The sequence below is a fragment of the Dunckerocampus dactyliophorus genome, chromosome 14 (genome assembly GCF_027744805.1).
Source record: "Dunckerocampus dactyliophorus isolate RoL2022-P2 chromosome 14, RoL_Ddac_1.1, whole genome shotgun sequence".
NCBI lineage: Eukaryota > Metazoa > Chordata > Actinopteri > Syngnathiformes > Syngnathidae > Dunckerocampus > Dunckerocampus dactyliophorus.
Genome location: NC_072832.1, coordinates 15,136,365 through 15,158,548, shown reverse-complemented (window position 1 = coordinate 15,158,548; position 22,184 = coordinate 15,136,365). Strand labels below are relative to the sequence as shown.

Sequence of the window (22,184 nt, the reverse complement as noted above, 5' to 3'; positions counted from 1 at the left end):
AAGTGGTATATTTATTAAAAATGCACAATACTCTACATTGGGATACACTTTGCCCAAACATCACATAAAAATAAGACCAGAGGAATGAGAAATGATGTCAAATAAAAGGTACATAAATGTCCAGTAAAAAGAGGACGTCTTTGGTAAAGTCAAGTAAACAATGATCATTGTAATTTCACGAGGAAGCTAGAAAATCCCTCTGGGCTGTTTGCTTTATCCTCCGATTGAGTTTATACACTGTGGTACACATTCGTTTTTGCTTCATTCCTCGAATGCTTCATATGTGTCGCTACTGAGTCCTGATGTTCCTTTCCAACGATATATCATGTGTGGGGGTGCAGCCATGCAAAGTAACCTTTGCATCGCTTCTGGAAATGGCTGTCATCACAACAAGCACATTTATTGGAACAAGGAACAGTAAGCATGACGTTCAGGTTTAAAATGGTTTTCAACGTTGTACTTTTATTGTTTTTAGGAAGTAAACATCTCAGGAGGATTTTCAGAGAGCGTTCGTAGCTGAACTTATTTTTTTCCAGGGGGAAAAACCACCAATGTATTAATGTACACTGTAGTGCACATCAGGACTTACTGTGTGTTCGTTGCACATTTGTTTAGTTGACATAATATCTATGACAGAGTGTGAGTTTTTAGAGCATGAGATTGTAAAGAGCATAGCTGAGACGGGAGAAGATGATGCCGATGAGGAGAAAGATGAATTTGACCAAGATGGAGAGGCTGTCTAACCTGCCGCATTCCTTCTAGTACTTACCCGTTTGTGTTTTCACTTAGCCGTTTTGCTCGCTTTTTGTTGTCTTTGCCTACATCACGTGTCAAACTTGTGCCCTGGAGGGCCGAGACGCTGCAGGTTTTCTCTCCAACCGGTTTCTTCGGCAGGTGATTTAATTGATGAGATCCTTCCCTCCAACTGAAGGTGTTGATCATTAAAATCCCCTGCTTTAGTGACTGGCTGGAAAGAAAACCTGCAGTGTCTCGGCCCTCCATGGCACGAGTTTGACACCCCTGGCCTACATGACTGTAAGTACCTGCACCTGCTTGTGCTTTATTAGAAACTCTTTTTTTTTTTGCACGTAGCCTCTGTCCCTGCATACTGGGAGTCCCGCCTTCAACAGTGCACAACACATTGACCAGGCACTAATTGAGGATATGTCCTTCTTCACCAACCAACACGTACTACTGGATCAGGCAGCAGCATGAACACAATGCCTGAAGTGATCAAAACCTCTTTCGGGATGTCAGTGTATACTTTTTTCCCCTCTGGGTCTTAGGAGGATATAGAGTATGTACAGGTGGTCCTCGGTTTACCATGTTCTGTGGTTACGTATGCGGTCCCATAAATTAATTACAAACTAAGTCTTAGTCCATAAAGACACTATGTGCTCAATATTGGCTGCACTTGTTTCAATCGCTTGACAGTCGTGACCATCATTAAGGATAAAGATAATATTGTATTGTCTACCTGGATGTTCCTATAATCCTTTAATGCAAAAACAAAAGAGGCTACTGTTGGCCAAACCATGCCAAAATCAGCAACCTGAACTGTCCTCTTTGTATGTAGCCGTCCTCAGTCTGCACCCACCCCCCCCACCCCCACACACACACACGCACGGTCAGGACTTGTGTCACATTCACAGACAGTCAGAAATCACAAAACTCTAACCGTACACATACTGTAACTGCCAGGTCACTGATCCTCTGAAAGCAACAGCAATAGCTACACAGTGTAATGGGCTTATTATTGAGATGGAAAGGTTGCTAGTGCTGTGACTTTTAAATTTTTTTTATTACAATTTCATTTAATTCTTGTATTTAGTGTTTAATTCTTGTATTTTATGCCCTTCAGGTGTTCTATGTACAGTGTTCGTTGATCAGTGACATGTGATCAAGGGAGGCACATGAGGCAAATAAAAAAAACAACTAAAATAAATATGAATATTTGTCCTTTGAACTGTATTATGAATGTGTTTCCTGTATGGTTCCAATGGTTTTTCACATTTCCGTAAGTAAAAATCGCTGAGTATGCACATTTCCTGATCAAATACAGAAAGCCAAGATAAGGCTGTCACCAGCATCTCTTGTCGACTTACTGTGCAAGCCCTGCTTACCGTTTGTGATTGTCAGCATGTTGCAATACAATGTTGCGGAAACATTTATTATCCATAATGACAGTCTAAAGCCTGCGTAATGTCTTTAATGTAAGTGTGACATCATTATTCTTGCTAATCGGACAATAAAATACATAAAAATGTCATATGTGGAGGTGATTGCTTGTCACTGACGTCCTTCCATAGAGGAAACATAAACTTTATTGAAACTTTAATGAAATACACAAACAGTAGTGTCGGCTAGAGCTAGTCAATTTCAAGATATTTTTCTGCTATGGTGAATAAATGAATGAAAGAATGAATGAATTTCACTGCCGAGATACAGAATTATATACACAAGCTCACCAGGAGGTGATCGGACTTTTACAACAAAGTATCAGAACTTTTCCTTGAGAAGGATAGGGTGCATAGATTTCACATATAGATTAAAAGGTAAGAACATAAACGTTCTTCAGTTGAAAACAATTTGAAAACATGTTTTTAACCAAAGTGAATTATTCTCATAAAAAACATAAAAAGCTCCCAATCAGTCAGTGCCTCACCAGCCATGAACCTCACCGCACATCACTGGAGTTAAGTTAGATTTAAGATCCGACTTACAAAACTCGACTTACATCGCAGTCTTGGAACAGAACTCGTATGTAACCCGAGAACCACTTGTACAGGAAAAGTAAGATTTTCCCCCAACAACCACCTCATCTTGTGAGGTAATCCCATGGGCATCTTTTTTGGGACATTTCTTTAATGTCCCAAAATGTCCCAAAATTGAAAATGAGTTTTTGAAATTTAGAAGACCTTAAAAGGTGTATCATGATGATTCCAGTGAAGATTTCTCTTAAAAGTAATGATTTCTAAAAGGGGGTGTATGCCAACGGACATACTTATGTGAGATAAGAACAATGTATAATCAACATTATTAATAACCATTTCAATATAACAATATTCAGTGCTATTTTTGACCAGAGAATAAATTAGGGAATAAAACTTTATATACATAACACTGTACAAGCACATCACATCCTGGGGCTGATGCGTTTTCCAACCTTTTCCTATTGCAGACAGCATAAATTAAACTAATGGCAACCACAAGACCTCACCACCATGTTTCGATACTTCTTGAGAATGACGTTGGAGCTGTCGTCAAAGTAAAGCACTGAAATAGCATTGAGTTTGGTGGGAGCGCAGCACGGCTTTGGCACGTTGTCAGGAAACATTAAATGGACCTATAAAAGACAACAAGTAAAGTAAGCTTGAGAAGAGGTGAGAATGTTGAGACGCTCACACGAATTACAGCCGTGGAGAACATGATGATGACGATGACAGAGAATGTGGAATGCACTCACCAGGGTTTGGACAATGGCGTGATTTGTTGCGTTCATGTGTGCATTGAGTGGAAATGAGCATTCGCCATCACAGTAAAAAGCAGCGTAGCCTTCAGGTGCTATGATCCAGTCCTGTGTCGGAACAGTACAGGGTCAGGCGAAATGATCTGACACATTTGTAGGTTGAATAAAAGGCAAATAAAGTAAAGAAACAAAGAAGTGTTTTTATTTTCGAAAAGTACATATAATGCCATTTTTTTTCATATAATGCCATTTTGCTTTGTTTCTTTATAATGCCATTGTTTTTCGTTTCTTTTTCAGTTGCTGCCATGAATTGGACTGGTGAGCATCACGCTTTCATTGTGGAAACGTTTATCAAAACAAACGAATCTGTAACTGCAACACAACGAGCGTTCCGTTTGCACTTCAATCTTGGTAGACATGATCCCGTACCAGCTCGAAACACGATCTTGTTATGTGTTACCAACTTCAGAGATACTGGATCTGCATTGAGTGTGTGGACAATAATGGATCCCATTTGACTGATTTAATTTTTAAAACATAATGAAACAGAATGGCATCATATGTACTTTTCCAAAATGAAAACACTTTCTTGTTTCTTTACTTTATTTGCCTTTTATTTAACCTACAAATGCGTCAGATCATTTTGCCTGACCCACTCCATTATTTGTGACAGAAGCGCAACGTCAGTCACTGTTTTTGTTCAATGTTTTTGTCTTACCTGCCAACCCAAATCACGGAAGCTGACATAGAGCTCGTGCTTCTTGCAGGCTTGCTTTTGCTCACTCGTGTTATAATCTGCAATGTAAGAAACGTTTCATTTGAAAGCGGGGCAAATAAGAAATTGCTGGAATAACAGTGATCACAAAAACCAATGGAGGAATAGAGCAGCTTAAAGCAGAAATAACTCTGAGCCGTAACGTTAGTGCTAACACAACATGAGAGCCAGTTGTAGGCCGCTAAACTAAACCGGTGAAACGTCTAAATGAAGGTCAAATTACAGCATATTGTTACTTCAGAAACTTCAGGTGCCTAACGCGGTCAAAACTACAAATGCGGGCAGTCAATGACAACTTTATAACCTGCAACCAATTTGTACCTGCAAAACGGTTAAAATATAAGTAATGCCCTAATGTCTGTGTAGCTTGGGAATGTTTTGTGAACATGTAAGCAAACATTTTGCAGTTAAAAACAGAATTCGAATGATGTTGGTTCTCCCAATGAATCGAACTGAAAGAGGTTGTTCATGTTAATTGCATTTATGCTGACTTTCCATCTTTTTTCTATGCCGCTTATCCTCACTGCTGACTTTCCACAAGGCCAAGTAACACTATGAGAACTACAAAAAATGGGTGCCATTGAACGCATCAGTCAGAGTGAGCCACCTTGAGAGGAGACAGAGGGCAGCAAGAATCTTGCTGTTGACGGTTTAGTTTATGTGTATTTGTTGATGTTTATTGTGGATAATGTTAGTGTCCATTGCTAAGGCAATGCAACAGGTTAAGTTAACATTAATATGTGTGTTTATTATTGTTTATGTATGTTTTGCAAGTTCAAGCTGTGTATCGCAATCTTGCAGCAATGATGTATGGCATTATCTGCCTGATACTACAAATAGTGCATCGTAGTAGTTGCTTTTGCCAATGGAAAAACATCAGTAAGCAGTGACGTGCAGTCAGGCGAGGCAGGTGAGGCTGTCATGATGAACATAACATTTTCTTAAGTAAAAATCGCTGAATTTGCACATTTCCTGATCAAATACAGGGCAGAAATCTAAGATGAGGTTGCTGCAGCGTTGCTTCTGGCTTAGTGCGCGAACCCAGCTTAGCGTCTGAGTGCACTCAGTGAGTGCGCTGACTTTTAGCATGGCACTTGTCAGTTTCTGTTTGTCAGCATGTTGCCAATAATACATTTTTTTAAAAGTTATTATACACCATGACTTTTTACAGTGCATGTAATGTCTTCAATGTAAATGTGACATTATTATTATTTCTAATCAGACAATAAAATACACAGAAATGTCATACGTGGAGGCGATTGCAGTACTCGCGTCATCCTGAAGGGATGGGAGTAGGAAGGTGCTTGTCACTGCCGTCCTTCTGCAGAGGAAAAGCCAGCATTTTTTTTTTAAGTCAAAATGTATTAAATATATTTTATGCTCTGTTGAATGAATGAATGAATTTGACTGCCAAGTTGAAGGATTATATACCCAAGGTCTGACTTGTACAAAGTATCAAAGCTTTTCCTGGAGGATAGGGTGCATGTACTGCATATACATGATAATGTTTTTCAATTAATGCAAAAAATAAATTAATGGGACTTAGAAGACTTTTTTTGTTGTCCTCTTAATGAGTATTACCTGTATTACCATTTTTAAAAAAGTCCAAAGGAGTCAGTGCCTCATCTGCCACAAACCTCACCGCACGTTACTGTCAGTGAGCAGTCATGCAGTAGAAAAGGAGCATCACAAAAGTGACTGTACCTCCACTTTTCGGTGCCCGAGATGATTCTTGTTGATGAGTGGATTTATTGCGGTTGTGGTTCTTCTTTTTCCCACCGGCGGCCCTGACCGATCGAAGCAACACCCCGCTGGCCTTGAAGAAAGCGACCAGGAATGGCTGCTGGGACTGCGGCCCATTGCGTCCCACAATGCCGGCAGATTTCATGTTGATACTGCGCCCTTTAAAGTGTAACAATTAGGATTTAATATAGCAGACAACAAAAGGGTACAGTGTCTTACACTACACTCTACTCGATACACACACACTACTACTATTTTATTAGGTGCACTGTGAGGAGACATTTTCAGTTCATTGTAAATGTACTGTATACTGCTATACAAGTTGTACACTGACTACTCAAAAAGCACCATAAAGTCCGATGTATAAACTCGGTGTGTAAGCCGTACCCACTAAATTTAGAGGAAAAACTGTATTTGTACATAGGTAAGCCACACATGTCCACGTCATAAAATTGTATATTTTGGCACGCACGAGTCTGTGAGGACCAGGCAGCTCTTTATTTGACAGGAGCCAATCATGAGCTATGAAAAAACTCACGACAAGCTTCTCAGCCCATTGGAAATTGCAGGAGGTTGTTACTCAATACAACAGTCTGACTCACGGTGTCATCCTACAAACGACACAAAACTCATCACACGGCAACTTAACACTCAAAGGGTATACCTAACATAAACATGTACCAATTCGAGTTTTAAATGAAAAAAAAAAACATTTTAAAGTTTTCCCATAATGCATTTGGTTTGAGCAAAGCATTTCATTGGAGGACAAGCAGCATCGCAAATGGATGGGTGGCGCTGTAATGCTGTCCTCTGTCATTGTTATTGTTATTATTAGGACAAAAGTTTTTCTTGACCTACCATCTAAAGTCTCCACACAGAGTTGGATGCCCAGGTTCTGCTGTGGGTTCATCACCCAGTGGTTACTGGTAGCTGTGATGTCAAACACCAGCCAGCCTCCATCAGTTGCCTGAACCCTTTTGGAGTCTAGCAAGAAGGTCTCTGCATCTCTGAATGTGACAGCACATAAATAAAACAACCATAAAATGACTTATAAACCTTTTACATACAACGTGTTTCATTTTAAATGTACTGTTCAGGTTGGTTATCAGCTATGCTCGTCATGCTTTTTGAAGCATAGCCGGTGAAATGAATGTAGGCACTTATTTGCTGCATTACAAACAAATTACTAAAGTCCTGGGTCAGCCTAGGCTCCAAAGCAAATAAAAACTTTCTGTGCACCTCAGCATTGCAAAGCCTTAATGGCTACACACACATAAAAAAAATATGGCTCTTTGAAGGCTTTTTCCCAAATTCAGGTCGCCACAAGTTAGAATAGAAGAGATAATAAATGAGGTAACAGAGGCTTATCTCTAATGGATGTTGAAGTCCTCTTGGCCAAAAAACGGAGTGCTTGTTGTTAGGTTCTCCATCTCTGTCTCTTGCTGCATTTCTTTTTAATCTGTCTTCTTTGAAAAGCCCTTCAAACTTAAAAACCCAGGAGTATGGTCCTTTTTTGGTTTGCAGGCTCTGCATTGCAACATCTTTGTTGAACTATGATCGATTGCAGAGCTCAAGTTTAATGCCATGTCATGGGCAAAGCATGTTAAGGGGTTTGTGATTGCCATGTTTGAGAATTTGTGTATTTCGGCATCAACATAAGGCATCAATCATGAAAAAAGGTCGGAAAACAACTTCTTAATTTGCCTTTCAAGTAGCAGATTGTTTCAAGCAGTGCCTGTTCTGCCTTTGTGGTTGCATTATGCTGATGTAGAAAGCAGCAGGATTTTCCATATGGCCTCAAAAGTTCAGGAGCTATGCATGTGTTTATTGCAGGTGTAATAAAACTGAAGCTCATGACAAATTTCACATAAATGTACAGTAGTGAACATAATTCCTGTTTGTACATTTTATACAGGTGTGCTGCTAGAAAAATTAGCCTGAAAAAAGGAATGTTCTAAATGAATGAATTATGCATTTCCATGCATTTTATGGTACCATGCTTTGGCGTGGTTACACTTGGTGATCAAACACTGTATGTTCCTGACATTGTGGCTTATTTACGAGTCATTCTGCTTATTTCTACTATGCAGGGTGGCACTTATGATGAATAAGTGGTGCGAGGAACATCTAGTTTGGGCACCAGTGATACCGTGCATGAGCGCAGCAAAGAGTGCTCGCACGAGGCAAACAACCAGGCGACATGAACTGGAAGTGATGTACCTCTACCTAGTGATGGGAGTTGGCAAATTCAGGTTTCATCAACCTTTCAAGCCCAAGTAAAAAGATGGAGGAGGTACAATGTTATGCCCATGATGATTACAGGCAGAAAATGTGTGCTACAGGTAAAAAAAAACTTTTTTTGCATCCAAATGCAACACTATAAAATATGAGTGCACGATAAATAATTATCAGGCCAATATGAGGAATTATGACATCATACCAATAAATCCGACAACATAAAAAAATGGCACCGATAGCCGATAATGAAAAAAATGTTCCAATGAGGCGAGATTACCCGTATTGTGCTCTAGGTAGGTTAGTGTGAGCAAATCAAGCGCTCCTTTTCTCCTACATGTGACGTGTTGTAAACACGTGTTGTAAACAAACATTGCGTCAATCATGTGGGACCTCTCCACTAATTGAGACATTTCACGCACTGGCAGCACCAAACGCTCAGCAAACACTTCGCAAAGACAGAAAAAAAAACAGCCACCCAAAACGCCAGCATCGCCATGACGGCGCCTCGAAAACTCATGAAGACCACTGTGCCGCCAAAGAAGCTATCCTAACGCCAGGTGCAAAGAAAGGCCCGGGGCCCGCTCCCATCACCGCAAAATCCTCCACCATTGCTGAAGACACCAGCCCCCGTTGGCCAGCAAACCACTCCAAGCCATGGTTTGTACCTCTGAGTTGTTGCTATTTTTTAAAAATATTTTGTTAATAGTAGTGATGTCATAATTTTGTTTAAATAGTTTGTCAAATCCAACTTTGTATGAGTAGTTCTTCCCAAAGACGCTAGCTATGTAAAACCGGATACTCTGCTGGGCGATATATTGATATTTTTAAAATATCGATATTTACTTTGAGCACAATATCAAAACCAACCATATCGTTGATATCCATATACACTGGATTTGCGCGGTATCGCCCACATCCCTGGATGCAGGAGGAGGGGCGGAGCAGAAGCCCGGAGGCTCCAGTTGAAGCTACAGCATCTATGGTGGAAGAATTATTCAGCAAGGAATAAGCGGTAGCTCAGTAATGTGGAGGCACTTTGAATTCAGAAAATAAAAAAATCTTTTTCACCACCTTAAAACTTGGCACAAACTCCAATACGAGGAATGTGTGAAGCTACGCGGTGTCTGCCGCGCTCCTGTTGCGTTCCTCATGAAAGGAAAAGTAAAGTTTTTTTGGTAAGGTGAACAACTTCATAAAAGATCAGATTTTAACAACTAATCCTAACTGGGCATCTTACCCTGCAGTGTGAGCAGCAATGTTGAAAACTACTGCAGTCCCTGGAGGCAAATGGCAAATGTGGCTGAAATGGCGGGTTTATCAGAACTGGACAGTTCATTGGCTGCCTTATTGTTGACTGGATTGGCCCAGACCACAGACTATAAATGAATCTTGCCAAAAAAAACAAAAACTATTCTGCATTTCTTTTGTTTGTCCAATCCACTTCCAAGAGTGGCACGAAGCCAACCAGCAAAACACCCTTGAAACAGGCCTGCTGCATTGTATTGTGCTAGTTCTAATACATTTACATTTTTATGAATTTAAAAATAAAATAAATGTTCGCTAAACTCATGTTACTTTATTAAAAATACATAATTTTCTTGTGTATCTAGGTTGGACACAGTTTTGGGTTAAATGTGTTTTACTTGGCTTCATACATCTTTCCAGGGGCCCTTATTGGCAATGGAGGGGGGGCCGCTAATCAATTATACATTTTTAAATTACGATCTCTACTACTTGTCATCAACTTTTTTCAGACTGTATACTATTTTTCTTCTTTTAAAAGTTTGCACCCCCTACATTTTGACATTTTTGTGCACAGGATGTAACAACGGCCCAGCCCCGCCCCCAGTGTTACTGCCACAACGATACTAAATGGTCCGCATTGCCATAAAGGTTGGGAACCCTTAGTTTATAGGATTCTTGTTTCAGCAACAGTACCTAAAACAGCCTATACCCTGTAAAAACAAATAAGCCAACGTAAACCTTTCCCCTTTAAGACGGTGTAGTTTATTGACTCTGGGCTATTCAAAGCCCTCGAGGGTCATATCTCGCCTTCGATCACCCGCACATATTTCTGGCAGAAAAGCCCACTTTTGCGCAGGCCCATGTGCATTCAGCTATGTCACTGTTTAAATTTCCGGAATCTTGTGGAGTCAGGCGAGCATGGTGGATATAACTTTGACCACAGAAGCAGTAAGGAAGCCCCCGCGCCTTTTAATATACAATCCCCTTGTGGTTTTGTCTGGGACTCGGCCAGCCAGGCAAGAAACACAAGACGAGTGATAACTGATGGACTCTCCAAGCTTCATAAGTGGCCAACTTGCTAATGGGCTTCTCTTTATCCGAGAACTATATTTGTATTGGTCGACATGGTGTGATTGAAGGAGAACAGAGATGGAGATACAAGGTTTAAGCACTTGGTAGACAACAGCTGCTACTGTTTCTTGTTGAACTGGTTAAAAAAAAACCTGAACCTTTTTCATTCCTTTTAATAAACCATTTTATATTCTAACGGCATTTAGATGACGTGGTGGTTTGGTGATGGCACTTACTTGTTGTGAAATTCCTTGATGACCTGATAAATAGTAACCTTCAGTGTGACGTTGTCAAAGCGAGCATGGCTGCGGTCCTTGTAGATTCGAAACTCTGCGGCGGTCACTGCCTCCCCATCAGGGATCTGGGTCAGATCAAAACGGAATTCCTTGTAGTGTCTTCGTTGGTGAGAAAAATCTTTATCTTTCTCCACTGGGGAAGAAAATATTTCAGTATGAATTTGATCACTACACCCGAGAAGTTCACACAATGACTTCACACCTTTTGAACGGATTGTATGAACCCACCGGGGACAAAAAAGTGAAGTAATTTATCACATCTTCTTTTACATTCCTGGTCCAATCCAAACATTTTGACTCCCAACAAAAGCACTTTCCACTTCATTAAATCAGTCAAGTGAATACAGGTAGCGGCTTGTAGACAGGCTCTCCACTGTGTGCTTAACTGCATTCTGTGGCCATGATGAATGGGCTGTCAGTTAAGGAAAACAGGCTGATTTCAATTAAAGACACTCTCATCTGCTCCTCATGACAGAAGAAAGAGCAGACAGGATTCCTAAATGTCTGCTCTGACCTCATTGCTGACAGTTGACCTTCTCTGATCATACCATCGTACCGTATTTCCGCAAACAGTGGTCTCAATTAATTGCCATGTGTCGTCCACTTGAAAGAAATCTTGCCAAATTCACGCCTCAACAGGTGGTGACTATAACACCTTCATAGAGACCGTTGCTCACACACATACATCAAGCGGGTTAGTCTTTTTGATGACCATTGCTGACCAAAACAGCAGCATCAACAGAGGCGAGTAAACAGTCTCTCCGATGAATGAAAGAGTGGAGTCTTACTGACTCCACCCGGTTGTTTTCTGCGCAGTATTTAAAGTGCTTGTGACACCAAAACACATGAAAGGAATAGTTCGGATTTTTTGACATGAAGTTGTATGACATCCCCATCAGAATTGTAGTCCAATAACAGTGATTTACCCCCCGCCCCACACTCTTAAATCCAGTACTGGTCAGATTTCCGTAATGAAGAACGTAGTTCCACTTAGTTGCTGGGGACAATTAAGTCAGGACTTTGGCTTCTCAAAACAATATGCGTTCAATATGCTTTCATGTCTGTGTGACGAAGACGCTCGCATCTACTTCCGTGACGGAGCGCCGCGGCCATCCTGTTTACGTATGTGTTCCACAGTGGAAGAAGATCAGAGTGTCTTCGTCACATACACATGAACGCACAGGCGCAGGGATACGGCAGTAGACAGATATAACGCCGAGCGTTTTGTGAGCTTTGAGTTTTTGAGAAGGCATTTTTGTGATGCAAATGTTTGAATCTTTTGAAGGCATATTGTATTTAGAAGCCAAACTCTTTACTTAATTGTCCCCAGCAACTAAGTGGAACTACGTTCATCACAGAAATCTGACCAGAACTGGATTTAGGAGACCAAGTGGGGGGGGTAAGTCTCTGTTATTGGACTACAGTGCTGATGGGGATGTCATACAACTTCATGTCAAAACATCCCAACTATCCCTTTAACCTTGTTATTTCCGCTGTGAAAAATAACATCGAAAGGCATATTTCCTGTGTTAGATGGATGCTTGAAAGCTGTTTTTTACACTTTTCGCCACTGAAACCAGAGAAGAAGGAAGAAGTGACCTTTCACTGAGAACCATCCAATCCGCAAGTGCCCGTGGACTCTATTGAATTTGATGTTGTTGTGGTGCAGTTCTGGTTGAATTTCTGTTGTTACATATATTTTTTATCTTATGCCCGCTCGTCTGCAATTGGCTGGTAACCAGTCAAGGGTGTACCCCGCCTCTCGCCCAAAGATAGCTGGGATAGGTTCCAGCATACCCCCGCGACCCTAGTAAGAACAAGTGGTATAGAAAATGGATGGATGAATGGATGAATGGATGCCTGCTGATTGTGTGGAAGGTTTTTGTTGCTTACATTTCCAAAGGATGCCATTCGCAGTGACAGATGCTTCGATATTTTGGCACATTCCGAGGCATTCACAGTCCAGACAATTGTTTTGATACTGGTAAAGGAACGTTTGAGACCGAATGTGTATTACCGGAGAGTGTTCCTACCATCCGCCTTTCCGACTATCTTCCGAGACCGAGACCGAGAAGACACAAGCACTGATGTAGATGTACATAAACAAAATGTCAAAAAACCCAGAAGCCATTCGACTGTGGAAGGAAAAGCGTGCCAAGGTAGCAGTGAGTAAATCCACATTTTTTCGACCAATATTCTCTACTAATATTCTGCTAATCTTAGAAAAATAACATGGGTTTTCATGCCTAATTGCGTCTTGCATCTTGCAGTTTGCACAGAGCTGTCAGGGTCAGTGTAAATCATTGCCAGTCAAACAACATACCTGTAGTGGCTGATTTTTAAAATGTTATATCATACTCATCATAACACAATATTAGTGAATGCTATTATTGTATTATTTTTGTGAATGTCACAACTTAATTTCACTCGTATTTTAGAGTTGTTTACTGGTGGCTGAGAGCAGCATGACAAAAACATTTTATTTAGTGAGCACTTCATTTTGTTATTGCTTCTTTCAAAGGTTTTGTTGGTGTCATTAGCACTTTAAGGCCTTTGGATGAGGTTTCTTTTGCAGCAATTAGGATTACAATCAACTCTGTGCCCACTCAAGTGTTGTGTGTGCACATTTTTATGTTTCCCGGCTGTGTGAAAGTGTGTCCCACAACACTATGTGAAGTTTAAGCATTCATATTATCTGTGAAAAATGATCAACAATGTCAAATATTATTATTATTAATGTTATTATTATTATTATTATTAAATGCATTTGTAAAAATACCATGTAATAATCCTAAAGTTGTACAGGATAATTTGGAGTTCAATCAAACATTTATGGAAAAACACACCTAAGACATCAAACAAAACTTCGGAGTTCAAAACTTCGGAGTTCAAACCATCGTCCGTCCATTTTCCATACCGCTCCGTTCTTCCAACCATCATTATACCTGATATCAGCACATTTTGTGATAACGCTACGGGCGAATACCAGGGAGAGCAAATAGGAAAAGTGTGACATGGAAATTGAAGTTCCCTCACCTTATGATAGTTAAAAAGAGTCTGGCTGCTCAGTACAAAATGGGCAATGCAATTAATTAAATAACAATTGCAGGAATCCCTCACCACTTTGCACTTTCAATTTCGCAACCTCATCACTCAATCACGGTTTTTCAAAAATATATTGTTGAAATTAATTTAATTTAAAAAAGTGATGTAATATAATAGGCCGTATTCAACCACAAAACGGCATGATTCATACGAACTGAATTTGTGAATTCACTTATCACACTTATCACATCTTGATCACTTATCGATCAAGATGAACGAGAGATGACTGTAACTACACAAATCAATTATGCCAAGCAGGTGACAGTATCACTCTGTGTGACGCGTTCCTATTCCCTCTCCAGCATGTGTTTGTCGGGCATAGTTTTATTTTATTTTTATTTTATTTAGTCAACCTGTGCCACAGAAAGTATTTTGTTCGGCTTTGGAGGTTCCACAGTAAAGGCCTATCCCCTACTAAGCACCTTGCCCCTAATACCTGCCTGGTCTCGGCAGAGGCCGCTACATTAGGAAATACAGTAAATAAGGAATACTCTATTTTTTGAAGTTACACTACACACACCAAAGAGGCTTGAACACATTCTCTATCATCGTTAAATGATGTTCCTAAAAGACAATGAAAGTTCCTGAAAAAAAAGGGACCGCCGGGTCTCATGCCCCCGCATGGAGGCAACCAAAATAAAAGGCATGCGGCAGAGGTCAGTGGCTTGTGCAGTGATATCATGCAGTGCACCTTCCTGATATTTTATCACAAAGGAACGCCTGTGGCTACTTAGCACACACAGGTCAGGGGTCAGTTCTGACTCTTTCCCGCTGAGTGTGTTCCATTAAACGAGCCACAGGCAGTAATTTGAAGCAGAAGTGCCACCGGGTATAAAACATGTAGCATTCAATAGGCTAAAAATTCAATAAGAGTGTCCATGATTACGTTGGCCTTCATTCAATACTAATGGATGTGATGCAGGTTGATACTTTTTCTGAGAAGATGAATCAAAACAGCTGTACATTCACCGAAAAATAGCCGATGTCGAGTAAGCCTTGTCACATAATGCACCTGGTTGGAGGAGAGCTGAGGTCAGTAGTTATATTTGAGTGTACTGTAATAAAGACAGAGGCCCATTGAACACTTTACTGACAGTCACCAGAACGAGAGCAGAGCTTTTAAGGCTGACAATGTACATGCCCCGGTGGAGTGCTAAGTGGAAACACATGGACTCAGGCCAAGGTGAGTTACTGCCAAGCAACTCTACACACAATTCACTTCTAGAACAAAACAACAAATATATATATACTGTATATATTGAGCACTTCAGCACCAGCAACCTTCAGCATCCAATTTCTGTTTAAACGGATCCCTTTAATTAGGGAATCTGTCAAAAAATATGAGTGGCTTGAAACTACTTGTGAACTAAAGGCAACTATCACTATCAGCCCCCCAACTTTAAAATGACAGGAAATAATTAACACCAATTTTCTGAAGGTCAGACGGTCACCTGATAAGGCACATTGAACTGTGGAGTCAAAGGTCGCAGCTACTGAACAAACAAAGCAATTATAGAGCTCAGCAGTCTTTTACAGGAGAGCAGCACAAATGACGTAAATGATCATATTGCACACTGACAAATAAAGATGAAAAGTTAGGTAAACTGAAACCCATACACTATATTTTTGAAGAAAGCCTGAAAATACCAAAGTACAGTATGAATTAGAATGAAATTATACATTATGGATCAAAAATACTGTGCTTCCTTTCGAAAAAGGAAATGAAATAAGGCAACTGATGTTTAACACAAACCAGAGGAAAAAAACGGTAAATCATTTCAGGGCTACAATGGCTTGTGTGCCTATAAAGGTCCGGCTCTTGTACCCATGACACTTTTACATGGATTTTTTTGCCTTGAACAAAGTACAAAACATTCCCTTGGATTCCAATACTTGTCATGTTCTCATGAGACACTCACTGACTCCCTCTTTTTAACAGCGTAAAATGAGTGCAATTTGGTAGTTGTATTGAACTCCAACATGGATGACAGTTGATTTCCAGTTGAGATCGACGAGAATTTTCTGCTAAAAATTGCCCATGTTTGAGGAGGCACAATTCAAAAGTCAAAAACTGCCGTTTTCCACTCCAAACCATGGAATATGCAATGGTTTATCACAGGGATTGCGCTTGTACCGTTGGCACTTTTGCCTTTATGTTTGTGGCCCTGAAGAACGTACAAAATATTGCCTTGGATTCTAACAATAATGCACACGAGATGAGAATAGGACTCCTACTGCCCTCTTCTTTAACAGGATAAAATGAGTGGAATTAGGTTGTTGTATTGAATTAAAACATCAATAAAAGTTGATTTCCACCTTAGATTGACTACAATTTTTACACTCCAAACCTTACAAAATTTTACATCCTTTTAGGGTGACAATGGCTTGTGCCTTGCAAATGGACTGCTTTTGTACCAATGATCGTTCGGCCCTAGAAAAAGTGCAAAATATTTTCTAGGATTGCAAAAATAAGCCCGGTGATGTACTGAGTCTCCTACTGAATTTGGACCTAAAAGTGGGTGCGAAAAATGTTTGTGTGGCTTACCTAAATTGACAAAACTCATCACCATGTCTGCGTCATTGAGAAAGTTGTTGTCATGTGTCATGGTGAGTGCCGGGCTCTGACCCAGCAGAGGGGCCGCTCGGTAGGGCTGGGCCACACGGGAGTAGCCTGCATGCTGGGGGCTGTAGAAACCTTTCCTGATGTGCCCTTGAGCCTTGGCAATGTGGCTCTTCCCCGCACCGTGCGTTAACCCTTCTTCCTCCACGGCCATGGCGTTGTAAAGGTCAAGCATGAAGAGCGGTGCCGAGGACGCCTGTTTACCTGGAGAGAAGGGCCTCGGGCGATGAGGCAAGCCCAGGATGGAGAGGATCTCCCTCTGGATCTCCCGTCGCTCGTGATTGCGCAACCTCCGGTAGATAAAACTGGAGTGCACATGGTTGTCAGTGAAGGCGCAGTGAGCACAGGACAGAAAAGTCAAACAGCTCCAAGTAAGTCCAAACACGGCACAGCTCCAAGGGGTCATGTTGCTCACTTTAGGCGCTAAAGTTCAACTACATTGCCCTTGTATGGAGGAGCAGATATCCAGAATCATGGACTGATGGAGGCAGCACAGCGTCCAGGCTGCTTGAGAGGAGACAAATGAGGTATCAGCTTGCAGCCCGAGCGGCACTCCTTCTCCCCTGTGCGAGTGTGGCTCTCCTGCACGGCTTTTTACTCATCCATCCAAAGCTTCAGGGACTTTTTATGGGCTTGTGACCCCGTCCCTCACCTCACGCCTCTTTGATGAAAAAAAAAAAAGTCAAAACATATAGTTACGCCCCAAAGGTCAGCAGGAGTGTCCCGAGGATGAAACTGCAGTTAAAGAGAGGCGACTCTTGCCCCTGTGCTCACTTTTCTCCCCCCACACAGAGAGAGAGAGGGAGTGCATGTGCACGTTGCCCTCTGAGAACATCCCACACTCAACTTTTTGTTTGTGCATCCACCTCTAGAGGCCGCAATAAAACGTCGACCCACTCCCACGGTGCACGTGTAAACGGAGACACTTGAAATCCGAGAGCCTGTCCTAACGAGTGAAAGAATAATGGCTGAGCCTTTTAATCACCTCTACTTGTTGAAGTCAGCATGCTTGGAGGAGAAGGCTGCAGTACTCTCTCACACACACAATGCCGAGGAATATTAATGACTGTAATAAATGTGTTCAAACTGTTCTGAATACCAGAGCCAGCATAAATGATTTTAGATGTGTGCACAGGATTCAATTCTTCTGACTGTGAGAGACATGAAACAATAACAACATTGTCTGATAGTTACTAACAAGCTGTGATTTTACACAATTGTAAGTAAGTGTTCTGAAGATTCTTACAAAAATACTAATATTAAGCTCGTAAAGTAGCTGTTCTCCCAGATGATACAAAAAAAATGAGTTTAGAAGGGCTGATAATGCCCTGTAGCTCCATCTAGTGTGCGGTACACGCACTTTCCACCTGTTGCTCAACGTAACGCAACAACTATATACAGTAACTCGTAATTCTGTCAGTTTTCAAAGCTATCTTATATTGTAACATTTTTGGGAGGTTCCTACAATATATATATATATATATATATATATATATATATATATATATATATATATATATATATATATATATATATATATATATATATATATATATATATATAGCATACAACATATATATAACAACATATATATATAACAACAGAACCGCGGACAAGTGAAAAGAGCGCTAAAAGTCGGAGAGACAATTAAAAAATAAAGAATCCTGACCAAAAAAGAGGGAAATACCAGTATTGTTAAGTTAGGTGATGATTTGTGACTGGAGTTGTCAAGCTAGTTGTTCGGTTGCCAGTGTCCTGTGAGGTGAAGCCAGGGGGTGTCAGGGATGTACCGTGAAGAACCAATGTCAGTTTTGCTGACTTTGCTTCAATACACAGTGCTGGGTAGCGGCGTTACTAGTTTAACTACATTTTTTAATTACTTTGAGTGATCGTAACGTTTTTTTCCACATCAAATATCTTGTCAGTCGTGAAGGTATTTTACTGATCAAATAACGTGATAGCCTCAACAGAAGCTACATTTAACCAGGTGTATCTAAATTTTAAATGCAGCAGAGTTTCTGCTGCTCGGAGCGGTAACCATGGTGATGACAGACGCTCCTTTAAGTGACTCCTGCTGCAGCAGGGCGGCTGGGGGTGACAGAGAAGGGGAGAGAAGTGTAGAGCGACTTCATGTCGTGATTCTTGACAAGCTTTGGGAAATACCTGAATGTATTTCCTTAAATTCTGCTTTGACGTCACTTGTCATTTTCAATCGGCCTGTTACCATTTGGACATTAACTAAGCTTTTTTTATATCAGGTTCAAGAATGTGATTGCCGAACCGGTGACCAAAGAGAAGGAAATGACCAAGGAGGCGCAGCATAATCACAGTAAAAGCATCAAAGTGTATTTCTAATACAGGCACGCCAAATTACCCTGACTCCTTTAAAAAAAAAAAGTAAAAGATTTTAACTCCCCCAATAGACTCAAAGTTACGCACTTGGTTCTACTATGTCCCTACATCACCCAGTAAGGCCTTAAGAACCTAATGAACCCGCAGTGGAACCTCTGACAACCCAAAAATGGCATCAAATCGTCCGTTTTTTTTAATACTATCGGGTACGTGCACAGACATTTCGGGAGTGTAAGTGCTCGAAGTCAGAAAAAAGGGCACCCGTCGCGAAACATATTAATGAAATTATAATTAAATAAATGCCATAAATGGAAAAAACTGAAAAAAATGTGTGCTCCGGCAGAGAGGGCACTCATGCAGGGCAAAAGGGCAGGTGCTTGAGCACCACTAGGTGTCTATCTGTGCTTGTGCCTGTGTACTACTATAAATGTAAATCAAATGTCAGTCGCTAAAAAGTGTTATAAATTGCCATTGCCTCAGTTTTCAATTTCCGCATTGACCCAAATTAAGATGACACAGACTGTAAGACAACTACTGTATGTACACTAGATGGCATCGTAACTACAGTATTCTTCTTAACACACCTCATGTCTACTGTAATGGGTAATATGAATGTAAGGTGACTATGGGGTGTTATTTCATGTCTAGATTGCTCTAATGTTAAAAAACGTATTTAGAAGATTGTAAACATGCGTTCTATGCCATAAATCTGAACATTTTCCATTTATAAAGAAGGAATCCGACTTCACGGAAATTCACTTTTCGTGGTCTGGAGCCAATTAACCGCCATAAACAAGGAATTACTGTATCGCTTTCCTGAAAGAGCATTGCTGTGGGCCATCGACTGGCACTCACGGGCGACTCCGTCTTTCTGGTGATGTAAAAAAAAAAAACACACACACACACATACACACAAAGACGTTATAGAAGTAAGTTCATTTGTATTTCTATTCATTTTTTTGCTCACTTTTTGTCTCCTACAGCGTCCATACAATTTACAAATTTACGTCTTCCCCTCCCTAACCCACTGCCACAAGTAGAATGCAGGAATGCTAAGGTGTTTTTGTGTATTAACGAAAAAAAAACAGTTTGCATCTAAGCTTTGTTTTTGCTGCCAAAGTGTATTATTAGGATGAACTTTCTTTTTGCATTCCACTTTTTTGCTTGTTTTTCTTTTATTTTCTCGTACATTTTATATTGTAACATGTCTTTCTTCTCATAATTTTCTGACTTTATAATATTATAACTTTTACCCAATTTTTATTTTTCCTGAAATTACAACATATTCTTTGTTTGTCATAATATCACGCCTTTTTAATGACATATTTTAGCCCTTAATATTTCAACTTTATGCAATTTTTTCGCTTAATATTACAGCTTTATTCCCCTAATATTTCATCTTTATTATTATTTTAAAAAATCACTGTTCTTTTTTTCCACTGTTGCTGTTTTTTTCTTGTTTAATTGTATTTTAGAATGTGACAAGGCTCGATTAAAAAAAACAGTCGGGGGGCCCATAAATAGCCCCTGGGCCACACTTTGGACACTGCTGCAGTAAATGACGTATGACGGACTCTTGAAAAAAAAAATGTTTTAATTTGGGTAAGACTGAAAATAAGGTTTACACAAAATCAAATCATTGCAATGCTAAAAATCAACAGTTATGACTCTGACTCAGAATTATAAATAATAAAAAATACTTGCTACAGTAATGAAGGGCTTGAGGGATATAAAAAGACATAATTTTGTAATAATAATATAATTGACCCTAATAATAATTGACCCTTATAAATGTAAGTAGAGCATTGTTCATTTGTGTTTGTCAATCCTTGTATATAGATTGTATACAAAAGTTAAAGGAAAATTGCTCTTTTTTGGGGGAATTTTGCCCATCATCCACAATCCTTATGTTCTACTGATATAAAAACAAGTAAAAAGAGACAGCTCATTACCACACGCAATGGGACACAGCTGTATCGCTTACAAAGACCGCTATTAAAACACCTCCAAAAACCTCCAACAAGGTTTTATGGTTTATATACTGTACATGCTGTGACCATGTAGTAACAGGTACATTCATGATAACATGTAATGCTTACAGTATTTTCCATATTTTGGTCCTTTGAAGCATTACTGGAGCTACTGTTCTTTCATTATTAACTGAAAACCTGAATGAAAAGCAGCCCGCGGGCACCACGTTGGTGACCCCTGAGCTAGTTGCTAGTCGGCTAGTAGCTAGCCCGTGTGGTGTGGCAAGGTGTCAATATGCCAGTAACGCAGTTCGAACGGTGTATAGGAAGAATATATGTTTCCCATTACATGCATTCTTAGCTCCTTCTTATTATCTGTTTATATATTTAAAAAAACTCTTCCCTCACCCACCCCCCATCTCCCCTGGTAGGGTGGTGGCTATTCATTTCAAGCTTGGGTCCTCTACCAGAGGCCTGAGATCTTGAGGGTCCTGCGCAGTTCCTAGGAACTGCGCTCTTCTGGACGGAGATGTCTGTTGTTTCTCCAGGTATCTGCTGGAGCCACTTCTCCAGTGTGGGGGACACGACCCCCAGTGCTCCTATGACCAGGGGCACTACTGTTGCATTCACCTTCCAGGCTCTCTCCAGCTCTTCCTTGAGCCCTTGGTATTTCTCTAGTTTCTCGTGTTCCTTTTTCCTGATGTTGCCATCGTTGGGAATGGCTACATCGATCACAATGGCTGTCCTGTGCTGCTTATCCATGATCATGATGTCCGGTTGGTTGGCCACAACCATCTTATCGGTCTGTATTCGGAAGTCCCACAGGATCTTTTCCCATTGCAATCTAGGGGTCTCCAGTCCATATTCTGCACAGATGTTTCTGTACTATACTGGCTACTTGGTGATGGCGTTCCATGTATTCTTTTCCTGCCAGTATCTTACACCCTGCTATTAGGTGCTGGACTGTTTCAGGGGCCTCTTTGCACAGCGTGCACCTGGGATCCTGCCTGGTGTGGTAGATCTGGGCCTCTATTGCTCTGGTGCTCAAGGCCTGCTCCAGTGCTGCCATGATTAGCGCCTCTGTGCTGTCCTTCAGTCCAGCCCTCTCTAGCCATTGGTAGGACTTGCTCATAACCGCCACTTCCGCTATCTGTCGGTGGTACATCCCATGCAGGGGTTTTTCCTCCCATGATGTATATATATATAATGTTTAGATATATATGTGTTCATGTCTCATGTAAGGATTGTGGATGAAGAGCAAAATTCCAAAAAGAGTGCTGTTTTCCTTTAAGTCAGAATG

At 40.6% G+C, this 22,184-nt stretch overlaps 1 protein-coding gene across 1 annotated transcript; it reads right to left on the bottom strand.

The window, feature by feature from the left end:
* bmp5 (bone morphogenetic protein 5) lies at nucleotides 1–17,285 on the bottom strand. The gene is made up of 7 exons (XM_054799572.1): nucleotides 16,488–17,285; nucleotides 10,778–10,970; nucleotides 6,846–6,994; nucleotides 5,949–6,146; nucleotides 4,188–4,264; nucleotides 3,467–3,577; nucleotides 1–3,346 (listed from the first exon to the last, which is right to left on the bottom strand). Exons 1-7 carry the CDS (start codon nucleotides 16,966–16,968, stop codon nucleotides 3,197–3,199), a joined length of 1,359 nt encoding a protein of 452 aa, XP_054655547.1. The 5' UTR covers nucleotides 16,969–17,285; the 3' UTR covers nucleotides 1–3,196.
* Between the last annotated feature and the right edge of the window lie 4,899 nt (nucleotides 17,286–22,184).

Coding starts and splice junctions, on each gene's coding strand:
- bmp5 (XM_054799572.1), bottom strand. CDS start 16,968: ATGACCCCTTGGAGCTGTGCCGTGTTTGGACTTACTTGGAGCTGTTTG. Junction 6,995..10,777: donor ATCAAGGAATTTCACAACAA/GTAAGTGCCATC, acceptor TGTCACATTCAG/AGATGCAGAGACCTTCTTGC. Junction 6,147..6,845: donor CTGTGTGGAGACTTTAGATG/GTAGGTCAAGAA, acceptor TACACTTTAAAG/GGCGCAGTATCAACATGAAA.